The 14,381-nt window shown below is 39.1% G+C and overlaps 1 protein-coding gene across 2 annotated transcripts in view; it reads left to right on the top strand.

The window, feature by feature from the left end:
* The window catches only part of LOC111871166 (unconventional myosin-Ie), a 154,874-nt gene that overhangs the window by 25,339 nt on the left and 115,154 nt on the right, over positions 1–14,381 (top strand). For both annotated transcript variants that reach the window (XM_033754129.1, XM_023864054.2), the window contains exons 8-10: positions 140–268; positions 1,621–1,817; positions 11,046–11,213. In XM_033754129.1, the coding sequence (XP_033610020.1) occupies positions 140–268; positions 1,621–1,817; positions 11,046–11,213 (494 nt within the window). The remainder of the gene's footprint in view (positions 1–139; positions 269–1,620; positions 1,818–11,045; positions 11,214–14,381) is intronic.

Here is a 14,381-nt window from a genome sequence, read left to right as displayed (position 1 = left end):
GTAGTGACCTGTAGTATCAGTCCCATACCTTTTTTACAACAAGACTGTTTTTTGAGAAACTGAACAGTGCTGTGGTGATGTTTTTATTGTTGGATCTATGAGTAAGTTATCATTATAATTGTATGATTACGTGTTACAGCAATGAATGTAATGGGTCTGACAGACCAGGAACAAAGCAACATCTTACAAGCAGTTGCAGGTATCCTCCATCTTGGTAATGTCATGTTTTTGGAGAAGGGCAACTATTCAGAGATACAAGATCAGAATGGTGGGTATATATATATAAGTAGAGTTGCTGAAATTAGTACTTCCTAATTTTCTCTTCTGAATCTCATCACTCAACCTTGTGAGGTAATCACAATAAGTGTTGCCATTTAGTTCATAATTTTTTATTTTCTTATTTTCTTCTCAGGAAAATATAAAATATGTTTAAAACTGCAATAAGTAGGATTTGGTATGGATGAATAAATTCATTCAGAAGGAGCATTTACTGTATGCATCATGCATGGAGGAAGGAACAGGTGTAGTACTAAACACAGAGACAGTCTTACCTTTCATTTTTGGAATTAGTGTATAAACGTTTGCAAAAATTGAAGCTTTTTCCAACAAGAACTTTCTGTTCCCTTGTTTCAGTAACATAACTTTTTAAATATTATCTACTAACAGTAACACTGTTTATGTGTAAGTGGGATTTGCTAGTGGGTTGGTTCTAATTGAAATAATTTTATTCATAAAAAAGCTAAACTTTACAGAAAAGTTTCACTGTGAATATGTTGCAGGAGATATATCTGTACTTATGCATCCCAGGCACAGGTTTTGATTCAATTCCATTCTGTTGCAGTAGACAGAAAAGTGCACAGAAAGTAAATGAGTTGGAAATATATGAGATTGAGGTTTTTACTGCATTGTGTGTTACATTAATAGTCTTAAGGCATGTGATGCCATGTATTTTGGTAGACAGGAATCAAAATTTTGGATGAACCTGCTGCCTCCATCTTCAAGGTTTATTCTTTTATCATGAAGATGAAGGGAGCAATTTCCTCAGAAACTTTGGTGCCTATTTGCTAAAACACGTAGTGTCCCATTTCACAGTTCAGAAGACTATGATCTTGATGTGGAGACTCTTCAAAGTAGTAGAATTTTAATGTGTATCTGTGGTAGAGGGGGCCCACGCGGTAGCATAATTGGTTGAGGGCTTATGCGGGTTCAAGTCCTGATGAGGTCATTGGATTTTTTTCAGTTGACCTAATCCTTGTAGCCGCACTAGGCCCTGGGGTTTACTCAGCCTCTAACAGAAATGAGTACCAGGAATTAAATAATTTTCCTGGGGACTAAAGCGCGGCCGGCACATAAGGCTGACAACCTTAACGCCATCTTTGAGCCGATTGTCTAGATAGTGTGGGACCCTCAATGTCTCACAACTCTATGGGCCTTCATGGCCTGGTACCTGGATATATTTACTTCTTTTTTTTCCTATGGTAGAGGCAAATGTCCGCAAGAAGGATGTGGTAGAATGCCCTACATTACTTATATTGTCATGCAGTACTGGCTAGACATGGCCTTGCACATGGCATGCACAAATGTTACTGTAGTGTAATGTAGATGGTATTTTTCTTTCAGCACTTGCATTTCCTTCATTCTTATTTGAGGTGGACCAGAATCATTTGCAAAGCAAACTGACTAGCCGAAGGTTTGACAGCAAGTGGGGAGCACAGTCAGATACAATTGATGTGACGCTCAATGTAGAGCAAGCTTTGTATACTAGAGATGCATTGGCTAAAGGCATCTATGCACGGTTGTTTGACTACCTTGTGAAAGTAAGTATCACATTATCACATGCAGCAGATGTTGAAGTACTGCTATCCAAATCAAGACTAGTTCTCCATCTAAGCTTTTCCTGAATTTTTGTGTCCCTCTATGCAGATTTTAGGACTTCATTAAATAGATCACTGGCCCAAAAACTGAGATCTGAACATATTTCTTGAAGGAATTTTGTAACATTGAAGCAATTACATAGATACCATGATGCGAGCAATGGCTTGATGATAACAGATATTAGATACAAATCAGCTTCCTTTGTTATCCCTCCTATACTGTTGTGATTATCTTTGAATATCTCATTTGATGCTACATATTCCCAGCAGACATGTGTCATCATGACCCAAATAATCACCCCACTAACTGAACAAACTGAGAAGTTATTTTGAAATGCATCATATTTATTTACTGTTTGCAATGGGTGGATACCTACTGTAAATTTCAGCTGATGCACTTCACTTTATGGTGTTTTTGCCTTACTTCAAAAATGATAGGGCAGTATCTGCTTCAGGCAGCACTGTGGCCCTTTGTGGTCCACCAAGCAGATTGGCATACCAATAGTGCTGGGATGTATCCCTCATATGACTGGCCAAACATAACAGAGGTCAACTGATATGGGTGCCAGGTCATGAGGGTATTGTTGGTAATGAAACTGCAGATCAGCTGGCAAGAACGGGATCTGAACAGCTGTTCATAGGACCTGAACCAGCTTGCGGCATCTCAGTAGGAGTTGCTGAGAAAGCGATCAGGGACTGGCCACACAGAAATCATAAAAAACACTGGGAATCTGTAACTGGACTCAAACTGGCAAAATTGCTGATACAAGGGTCCTCTGCCAGAAGAACAAAGTATCTGTTAAAATTAAAGAGGGACTAATTAAGATGGGTGGTAGTACAGGGTGATTCATATAGAACCAGCCCAACGAAATGAGCTGTAATATAAAATATACCATACAGATATTAAAGTAATTTACACATATCTTATCTTGGATTGTGTGCCGTGATCAGAGCAGGTGTTGAAAGTGCCTCCATCTGCGCTTGTATATTTGCCGTGATTCGCTGCAGCGTTTCTTCAGTGATGTTCCTGATTTCAGCTGAAATGTTGTCCTTTAAATCCTGTAACATATGCGGTTTGTTTGCATACACCCTGTCCTTCAGTAAACCCCAGAGAAAAAAATCCGGGCTGGTAAGGTGGGAGATTTTGGGGGCCACATCTTTTTAGAGATGATGCGATCAGGGAAGAAGCTCTCAATCAGTTCCATGGACATGTTGGACATGTGGCACATCGCTGAATCCTGCTGAAAATAACCCTTTGTAAGTTCCACATCATCCAGCTGCTGCACTAAATCGTAAAAAATATGGTAGTATAAGGTGCTGTCCATGGTCGTGTCGAAGAAGATCGGTCCAATGATTCGTAAACCAGAAATGCCGCACCACACACCCACTTTTTATGGGTGTAGTGGTGATTCAGCAATCTCATGTGGGTTTTCAGATGCCCAGATCCTGGAATTTTATGCATTTACATATCCTGATAGGTGAAACCATGCTTCATCACTAAACCAAGTGATATCCAAAATTCTGGGGTTATCGTGCATGAATTCCCGAAACCATAAACAGTACTGTACCCATTTATCTTTATCAACATCACCCAATTCCCGAACACTGGTGATCTGATAGGGATGAAGATTCGCCTTCTTTGCAACACGTTGACACGTTGAACAAGAATACCTGGCTTCCTGGCTTAGACGTCGTAATGATTTCTTGGGAGACTGCAGTAACCTGTCCCACACAATTGCAGTCGTTTCTTCTGGCATTTCTGAGCGGTTTTTACCACATTTTAAAAGTGTCCCTGTCCTTTCCAGTTTCTGAGCCAAGGACTGTATAGTCAATTTCACTGGCTTTTTGTGAACTCCAAACTTCCTCCTGAATTGCAATTGTGTGTTCGCAAGCAAGCCTGTCACCCAGTACGTGTGCACGAGAAACACTCACAGTTCGGAGCTAGTAGTCGTAGCGTGCGGACGCATATTGCTTGTCTCTGGCACGGTGCGGAGTTAAAGTGGAAACGTACGGAACAGTGCCCCAATCGTTACAAAGTTCAAGCGTCATCAATCCAGTGATCTTCATTATTGTGTGTCATAAAACAAGGCTGATAAACCAACACTTTCAATCCTTCTAGTCATAGCATCGAGGAGTTAAACCAATTAAACTAACTCATAATGTAAGATCGACACTTACTCAACAGACCGCGCCCTAAGCGGTACAAAAAGTGTACTGGTGACAACAATGTGCAAATTCGAAGTAATCAAGTGAGCACAGAACAACAATGAATCCACAACAACAAAACATGTATACGAACTCCTATCCTCCCCTTCCATTAGCGGCCTATCCAGGCCAGTTCTCGCAAATGATACAAAATACACCACAAATCATACAACCACAACATACGAGTTGCATTGGTAAGGTACCCCATCAACCACCATACGAACCGGCTCCTCAACTCGCCTTGCAGCAAATGCAGTATCAACCACTGCCTACTGTAGCAACTTACCTACCACAGCAGGGTCATAACCCCCAACAAATCATGAGAATGTCATCGACCAGTGAAGTTGAATCAGACGGCACGCAGGCAAAACAATAACATTTCATGGCAACAAACGACAAGTAAAAAACAGAAGAATATTACAAGAAAGGCAGCTATCCAAGAAGACAACAAAATAACCACCAACAACAGGTACAGCATATTGACGGTTGAAGAAAACAAATGCCAAAACGCAGATACTACTAAAAAGAAAATAAGCAAGCCTCCTCCAATATACATATATGGAGTAACAAACTACCCAGAAATGGTAAAACAATTGAGAAACTGCTTAGAAGACGAACAGTATACAACGACGAGTTTAGCAAATAACACCATTAAGATCAACTGCAACATTGCTGAAAATTATCGAAAACTAATTAGATACTTAAAGGAACAAAATATTATTTATCACAGCTACCAACTGAAAGAAGATCGTGCCTACAGAGTGGTTATCAAACATCTTCATAACTCCATCCCAACTGCAGAAATAGCATCTGAATTAAACAATCTAGGACACAAAGTGAGGAACATCATAAATGTCAGACATAGAGCTACCAAGCAACCCTTAAACCTCTTTTTCGTTGACCTTGAACCAGCAAACAACAACAAAGAAGTCTACAATATTGAAAGACTGCAAAATGTCAACATCAAAATAGAACCGCCTCATAAGACCAAAAATGGTATTGTGCAGTGTACGAGGTGTCAACTTTATGGTCATTCCAAGTCTTATTGCAACAGACCATTCGTGTGTGTGAAATGCGGAGGGCAGCACAGTACTGAAAGCTGTAAAAAATCCAAGGAAACACCAGCCACTTGTGCATTGTGTGGAGGAGGCCATCCCGCCAATTATAAAGGATGTGAGTACTATCACAGGCTAATCCAGTGAAAACAAACAATAAAGGTTAGAGCCACCAACCCATCAATCTCAAACAATGTAAATACCAGACCCAACATTTATATGGGCAGTTATCGAAACCAAAACAGAACATATAGTAATGCAGTTAATAACATAAACCCAAATAATGCCAATACACTAGAACCATCAAACAACACAGATGCTAATACACCAGAACCAACAAACAGTCCTCTAACACAATTTCTTAATGAATTTAAAGCCATGTTCAGTCAATTAATACAACAAAATAGCATGGTCATTAACATGCTAACAACACTAATTAGCAAACTAGTACACTAATGGCCAAGTTCCTAAGAATAGGGCTGTGGAACGCCAACGGCCTTGAACAACATAAAGAAGAAGTCAAAACGTTCCTAATAAACAATCACATAAATGTATTCTTCATTAGTGAAACCCACTTCACAGAAAGAACCTACTTCAAAATACCAAACTATGTAACATATAATACCAGTAATCCTGACGGCACCGCCCATGGCGGTACTGCGATTCTTATCAAAAGTACGATCCAACAGTACGAGATACCGAAATACCAGAAAAATTTCCTACAGTCCACCGCAATAAAAGTAACTACATTATCATATGAGCTGACAATTGCAGCAGTCTATTGTCCACCACGACACAATATTAAAATGAATCAATTCCAAGAATATTTCCAAACATTAGGCAATAAATTCATAGCTGGAGGAGATTATAATAGCAAACATACCAGGTGGGGTTCACGCCTGGCAACAACCAAAGGGAGAGAACTTCTAAAAACTTAGAACACAGTAGACATTCATACTTATCAACAGGCACCCCAATGTATTGGCCAACTGACCCACAAACAATTTCTGACCTACTAGACTTTTACGTTACAAATGGAATCAATTCAACATACACTGACGTCGTACCCAACAGTACTTTCCATAGTATACTACACAACAGCATCGACCTAAAAATTCGACTGAAGACGATAGAAGAAATCGAGTACACTACTGAAACATTCATAAACAAACTACAACAAGCTGCACAACAGTCAATGCCAGAACTTCATACACAGAAAATAAACCAAGACATACCGCTTGAAATTAAAAAACTAATAGCGGAAAAAAGGACAGCCAGATCAAGATGGCAATGAACCCACACACCAGCTGATAAATGGGCTTACAACCACACAAGTCATAAATTAAAAAACAAGCTCAAAAAAGTCAGGAGCGAAGAATTTGAGCAACACATAACGAAACTAAGTAGAACAGACAATTCGATATGGAAACCAATCAAGAACTCAAAAAAACCTAAAACTCCAACACCACCAATAAGAAAAAATACCAATGAACCATGGGCAAAAAGTGACGCTGAGAAAGCTAAACTTTTTGCAGAACACTTGGCTTCCGTATTCCAACCAACAGATACAGTAATCGACCAAGAAATAGAAAAAAGTCTATTAAACCACCTATAACACATACAACCATCAAAGCATTCACACAAAAAGAAATAGCTGATGAAATTAAGCTCCTAAACCCAAAAAAAGTCGCCTGGATTTGATCTGGTAATGGCCAAAATGATGAAAGAATTGCCTAGAAAAGGGACAGTGATGCTAACCTACATATACGCTATTCTACAACTAGGATACTGGCCAAAATGTCTCAAAAAGGCACAAATCATCATGATCGGTAAACCTGGAAAAGACCCGACAGATGTCTCCTCATACAGACCCATCAGTTTACTGCCAGTAACATCAAAACTACTTGAAAGACTGTTACTTCGCAGAATAAACGCAGATTTGCCTCCAAAAAACTGGATACCTGACCACCAGTTTGGGTTTCGCCAGAAACACGCCACCGTGCAACAAGCTCACAGAATTATACAAGCCATAAACAAAATGTTCGAACATGAGCAATACTGCAGTGGAGTATTCCTCGACACTAGTTAGACTTTCGACAAGGTCTGGCACCCTGGACTTATCTACAAAATCAAACATGTATTTCCACCGGCTTACTTCAATCTTCTAAAATCATACTTGAGTAGGAGAACCTTTCAAACCAAAGTAAATGAAGAGAAATCTGACTACTTTCCTATCGGTGCAGGAGTACCACAAGGCAGCGTCCTTGGACCACTGCTGTATGTCCTGTACACGTCAGATCTACCGATGGCACAAAATGTCCTAAGAGGGACATTCGCAGACGATACGGCCATCCTTACTAGCCACGCAGATCCTCAAATAGCCTCAACTACTACACAAAACTACTTAAATACTCTCCAACAGTGGTTAACAAAATGGAAAGTGAAAGTGAACGAGAATAAATCCGCACATATATCATTCACCCTCCGAAAAGAAATATGTCCAGCAGTCACAATAAACAACATACAGATACCATAAAAGCAAACAGTAAAATATCTAGGCCTACATTTGGATGCTAAACTGACATGGAAACATCTCACAAAAAAGGAAAAACAAATAAACAACAAGACAATGGAGCTACAGTGGTGACTGGGAAGAAATTCATGACTATCTACAGACAACAAACTTCTAATATATAAAACAATTACCAAACCAATCTGGACATATGGACTAGAATTATGGGGCTGTCAAATTGTTAATGCTTCGTGGTACGTAACAAATCATACACTACATGCAGATCTACAGGTACCAACCGTACAGGAAGCAATACGCAAGAAAGCCATCACACATCATAATTCCATAGAAAACCACCCCAATCAGCTCATGGAACAACTCCTGGAACCAGTAAGCAACAAAAGACTCAAAAAAACTGTGGCCAAGTGAACTACTCTTAAGTTAATGTATAGATACTAATTATAGATTATACAGGTGATTTCGCTGGATATCAACCTCTTCATGCCACTAGTCGTTAGTATATCTAATGAGTAATCAGCACTTTAGCTTATAGAATTATGTAATATTCTGATTGCTAAAATTTAAATAAATAAAAAAGAAAGGAGAAACACTCGCTGTTCAACAGTGTACTCCATGACTCACCTGCACACTGCAGACACGTTTCGGGATTGTCCTTGACCTTGCAGCATAAGGGCTGCCTCTTGCGGGATCATGCGCACACCATTCGACTCAGCAAGGCCCAATTGTGAGCGGTTATATGCATCACTGGAATTATTAGCAAATTCAACGGGCCGGTTCTATACGATTCACCCTGTACTATTAACAGGACACTGTCACCTAAAGGAACACCTTTTCAGACTGGGATTTACAGATGACCCCACTTGTGAAAGATGCCTAGAAGACGACGAATCAGCAACACATATCCTATGTGATTGTGAGGCTATAGCTTATTTAAGATTTTGTTACTGTGCTACAGGGCATGATTGATAGACTAATTGAAATTGGAAGGTGCTATGGCATGGAAATGAATGTGGAGAAAACAAAAGTAATGAAAATTTCGAGACAACCAACCCCAGTCACAATAAAGATAGACCAAAAACAAGTGGAGAATGTGAAATGTTTTAAATATTTGGGTAGCTTGTTAACAGATGATGGAAGGTGTACTTGTGAAATTAAATCCAGGATTGCCATGGCAAAAGCTGCATTTAGCAAGAAGAAGAATCTTTTTACCAGCAAATTGGACTTAAATTTGAGGAAGAAACTAGTGAAATGCTACATTTGGAGCATAGCTCTGTATGGGGCTGAAACATGGACACTTAGGGCAGTAGATCAGAAACATCTGGAAAGTTTCGAAATGTGGTGTTGGAGAAGAATGGAGAAGATCAGTTGGACCGATTATGTGAGAAATGAAGAAGTGTTAATTAGAGTCAGTGAGCAGAGGAATATCCTACATGAAATAAGAAAACGGAAGGCTAATTGGATTGGTCATGTTTTACGCAGAAACTGCCTTCTAAAAGAAGCTATCGAAGGAAAGATAGATGGGCGGATAGAAGTGACAAGAAGACGAGGAAGAAGACGTAAGAAGATGCTGGATGACCTTGGGGACAGAAGAGGATACTGTCATTTGAAGGAGAAAGCTCTAGATCGCATTAAGTGGAGGAATTGTTTTGAAAGAGACTGTGGACCTGTCGTCTTGACAGATTACTGATGATGATGATGATGATTTTTTTATGGAACCAAGTGACTATATGATACTGCCATAAACAAAATCTTACATTTCATTTGAAGTGTAGGATTGATAAAGGGTTAATCAAAAAGATGAAGCACAATAGATCATTGAAAGTTGCGGCACAAGGGCCTGATTATTATGAACCAGTCCTTATACCTTAGCTCGGTCGGTCGGTCGGTCGGTCGGTTGGTCGGTCCAGTCGGTCGGTCGGTCAGACCAGTTTTGAATCTTGGCTGATTTCCCGGCTGTTTGGGCAGACTTAGTGAAGATAGTGACTGGAACAGTTATACTAGAAGACTACCCTGAAAATGGTGGCATCAGATGCCTCTGTTGATTGGTACCTATCTTCTAAACTACATGGTGTCACATAATGTTATACTGTAGCATCCTGTTGCACTTTTCACTTAGTGTCGATTAGTTTTTACAGTCTCACATGCAACTCTATAAAATTTATTAAAAGTTTATCACTACATGTTTTGACCAATGTGGTCATGATCAATTCTTAAAATTATTTGGAGCAGAAACCTGCTGTCTTCTGTTGTTGCTTATGTTAATATGTAAGTCACCTCAATGCGCGCATGTGTTTGAGTTGGTAGGTTAGATTCTGTCCTGTTGTGTGTTGTGCTCTGTGCTCTTTTCTTAGAGTTTAAAATTTCAGCTGTCAGTCAGCATTCCACATATGTTCCATATACAGCAGACAACTCCCTTGCCATTTGATGTATGTATGTAATAGGCCCATCAGAAACTGCAGCACCGAGAGGCTTTATCTCATATTAACCGCTCTCTTTATTGTACACATCCTTTGACAACAATGAATAGTTTTAATATTAATCTCAGGAATAAATGGATTTTAAAGAAACAGGATTGAAGGGTGTGAATTGCATTCATTTGGCTCAGGATAGGGTGAACACCATAATGAACATTTGGGTTCCATATAAGGCAAACGGTTTTTTGACTAGGTGAGCAACAAATAGCTTTCAAGTCAAGGTCTGCTCCAGCAGGTTATTTTGTTAATATGAGAATGCTTCAAAGCATATTGTGAAATGGCACAACAAAACAAAAGTTCGTTTATGAAGAAATACAGAGAAGATTGAATTTGGGGAAGGCCTATTACTGTTTAGTTCAGAATTTTCAATTATCCTGTGTGCTGTCTAAAAAAGATAATGATTGAAAATATCTAAAACCAGTTTTACTTGTTGTGTTGTGGAGATATGGAATTTGGTGTCTCAAAGGGAAGAGCATGGAAATTGCACAGTGAGAAGCTTCATAATTCATGCTCTTCATCCAGTTATGCTGGGTAATCAAATACGGGAGGATGAAATGGTGGCGCCTGTAGCATGCATTGGAGGGATTAGAAATGCATATGAAGTTGTGGTTGGAAAATCTGAATGGAAGAGACCATGTGGAAGATCAAGGCAGAGATGGGAAGACTATTGAAACGGATCATGAGGGAACAGGATGTGAGGTTGTGGATTGGATTTTTTTTGTCTTATATTATGATCATGTGGTGGGTTCTTTAGAACTCTGTAATGAATCTTTGGGTTCCGTGCAGGGCAAGGAATCTCTTGACTAGCTGAGTGACTTAGCTTCTCAAGAAGAACTCTGCTTCATGGAGATAGTCAGTTATGTGTTCAGAATTTATTTTTGACTGTTATTTAATCTGTTTACAGCGGGTTAATGGTGCTATGGAAACGAATGCTCAGGGATATAACATTGGTATACTAGATATATATGGATTTGAAATCTTTGAGAAGAATGGCTTCGAGCAGTTCTGCATCAACTTTGTTAATGAGAAACTACAACAGATCTTCATTGAACTCACCCTCAAGGCCGAACAGGTAGGGTCTAACTCACTGCTTTTAATAATATTTTAGGAGAAGTTTCATGTTTATAGTATTGTTTAATCTTTGCCAAATGATGACATTTTCGTTTTACTCAAGGTGCAAAATGTATAGTAGAGTGAAACACNTGCAGCTGGACGAAACATACACGGCGAACCCCCCCAGACGATTTAAATCCCTGACGAAACATACACGACGAACCACGGCAACGGGTTAATTATGTAAACACTCATCTAAGTGGCAGGCATGCAGGTTTGCTGATTATATTGGAGCAGATGTGTTTCTTCATCATGTATGAATTATATTTAGCCGATTTTGAAGTGAGACTTTGAATGAATTTTCTAGTTTGCACTTCAGTCTGTTTGCCAGTGTGTTTTGCTAATTAATTGTATGTGGAAAATATACTAAGTAGCAGTAGTTTGCACCAAGAAAAAATAATATTTACTTTGTTCTTTGTAGTGAATTTAATACCTTGTAGTATGTTCCAGTGTAAAGTAGTGATAGAGATGTTCTCTCCGAGTGCACATGCACAGGATATTAATTTTGCTACATGTAAGACAGTTGTCCTTGTGTGCCTCTTTTTTTTTTTTTTTATAGAATTAAATGGCTGCTAAATTGAAAGGCTTTTACTGTGGGGTGTTTGTTCACTTCATGCATAAAAGGCCAAACTGGAAGACTTTATTTAAGGCACTTAGGGAAGTATGTGAACATAAGTTTGAAACAGATATGTGTTCTTGGTAACAGGTGATACAGTGATGCCAGAAACTTGCATTTCAAAATATAGTGGTTTCATGAAGGTCGTGCTATTGCCCATAAATGTAAGGTAACACTGGACATGATGCAGGGGCTTTCTTAGGGTAACCAGTTTCCAGAGGATCTGAATTATCCCTTGAACTTTCCAAATCTCATGCTGGCGGTTGTGTACCTGGGAGGCATTTGATAGGGAGGAGTGTTTATGGACTCTTTCAGGGAAGACATCACCACATGTAATGCAGCATATCACTGACACTGTTTGAAGTATATTTGAAAATCTAATTAGTTACTTGAAGTGCACTCTTAATGTAACCACTATTATCTTGAGTATGTCATATTGATCTTTATTGCTTTAGCCAAATTTTACAGGGTAAAAATTATTTATTGACGTTCTACAATGTTTGATATGCTTTTTATTTTGGTCTACTTTATGCTGTACCATACTGTGGTTATGAATGAAATGTCTGTGGAATTCAGATGAGCATTGAAGAAACAGAGTGTTTTGATACATTAGTGGTTTGTGTTATGTAAAAGATATTGCTCGGATCTTTTGACATGTGAACGAGAAACTTTGACATGGACTTAGAAAGATGACAAGCAGTGGAGATGAAGTTCTGTTTGGAAGTAGTATTATATTTTAGCGTCGTATTATGTGTGTAATGAAAATTTCGAGACAACCAACCCTGGTCACAATAAAGATAGACCAAAAACAACTGGAGAATGTGAAATGTTTTAAATATTTGGGTAGCTTGTTAACAGATGATGGAAGGTGTACTAGTGAAATTAAATCCAGGATTGCCATGGCAAAAGCTGCATTTAGCAAGAAGAAGAATCTTTTTACCAGCAAATTGGACTTAAATTTGAGGAAGAAACTAGTGAAATGCTACATTTGGAGCATAGCTCTGTATGGGGCTGAAACATGGACACTTAGGGCAGTAGATCAGAAACATCTGGAAAGTTTTGAAATGTGGTGTTGGAGAAGGATGGAGAAGATCAGTTGGACTGATTATGTAAGAAATGAAGAAGTGTTAATTAGAGTCAGTGAGCAGAGGAATATCCTACACGAAATAAGAAAACGGAAGGCTAATTGGATTGGTCATGTTTTACGCAGAAACTGCCTTCTAAAAGAAGTTATCGAAGGAAAGATAGAGGGGTGGATAGAAGTGACAAGAAGACGTAAGAAGATGCTGGATGACCTTGGGGACAGAAGAGGATACTGTCATTTGAAGGAGAAAGCTGTAGATCACATTAAGTGGAGGAATTATTTTGGAAGAGACTGTGGACTTGTTGTCTGACGGATTACTGATGATGATGATTATGTGTGCACTATTTATTATGTGTCCTGTTGACACATTCCTGTGCAAATTGAATAAATTTGTACTGTTTATACTGTTTTGTTAAGTGTTGGAAAATGAAGCTGAAAAGTTTAGGTACAGAAAGTAGTGCAGTTCATCAACTTGCGGGAACAACCATGTTGTGTGTTTAATGCTGTTGAGTGCTAGGTGTTTTACTGAAAGACAACTGTTAGTAGATATCTTTATAGATGACTCATTCATGTTAGTAATAGGTAAGAGGTAGAAGGTAACTGGTTCCTTGCCCTTGGATGGAAGATAAGGTGTATTCATGTAAAACTGCGACTTCTGTGTTGAGGGGGGGGGGGCGTGAGTGGGCCATCTGCTTTATTCCCAGGTGAAGGTCCCCATACCCATTTGATAAGAGGTTACATAGTTGCCCTAGCTGGTCTGGATGTGGTGGTATAGAGGAAAAATTCTTCTGTGCATGCTGTAATGAACCTTTGGGTTCCATAAAGCATGTGTTGAAGTTCTTGACCAGCTGAGCAACTACCAGTGTCTGAAGAAGGTATTTACTCTGTTGATGTAGGTGGCTGGAAAATAATTTCCTTGGTTGTTTCAAGGATGATATTGTCACATGCAGCGTGGTACGCATAACAAAAATGACGGGTTATAGTTTGGATGATTGGATTTATTAGCGCTTTGGTTACAAGTTTTCTTAAGCTCATTTAAATACAGTTCTGTTGCTGATTTACACACTCACTAACCCTCTCCTGGTACCACAACTAAAAATTCAGGAACTATAACAGTCTCACTGGATCACACACTCCAAGTCTTACACATGAATGAAGCCTTCTAGTTACACACCAGTCTTCACATGATGAACTTTCTGTGACTTGTCTTCCACCGAGAACTGAGAACTGAACTTGTAGCAGGGTACATCTTTAAGATAACTCCTTTTCATAGACCCTACAGAAAACACCGTCTCCCACTGGAGGAATCTTCTGCACTTTGTGGATATACTAATCAAGAAATTTTGTGTAAAAGGGTCCCTGTTAACAAGGAATCAATTTGGAATTTTTAAGGAATCATGTGAGTTTGAAATGAAGATAGAGAAGTA

Source organism: Cryptotermes secundus, unplaced genomic scaffold (assembly GCF_002891405.2).
Source record: "Cryptotermes secundus unplaced genomic scaffold, Csec_1.0 scaffold316, whole genome shotgun sequence".
NCBI lineage: Eukaryota > Metazoa > Arthropoda > Insecta > Blattodea > Kalotermitidae > Cryptotermes > Cryptotermes secundus.
Note: the sequence above shows the minus strand (reverse complement) of the source record. Positions and strands in the feature narration are given on the sequence as shown.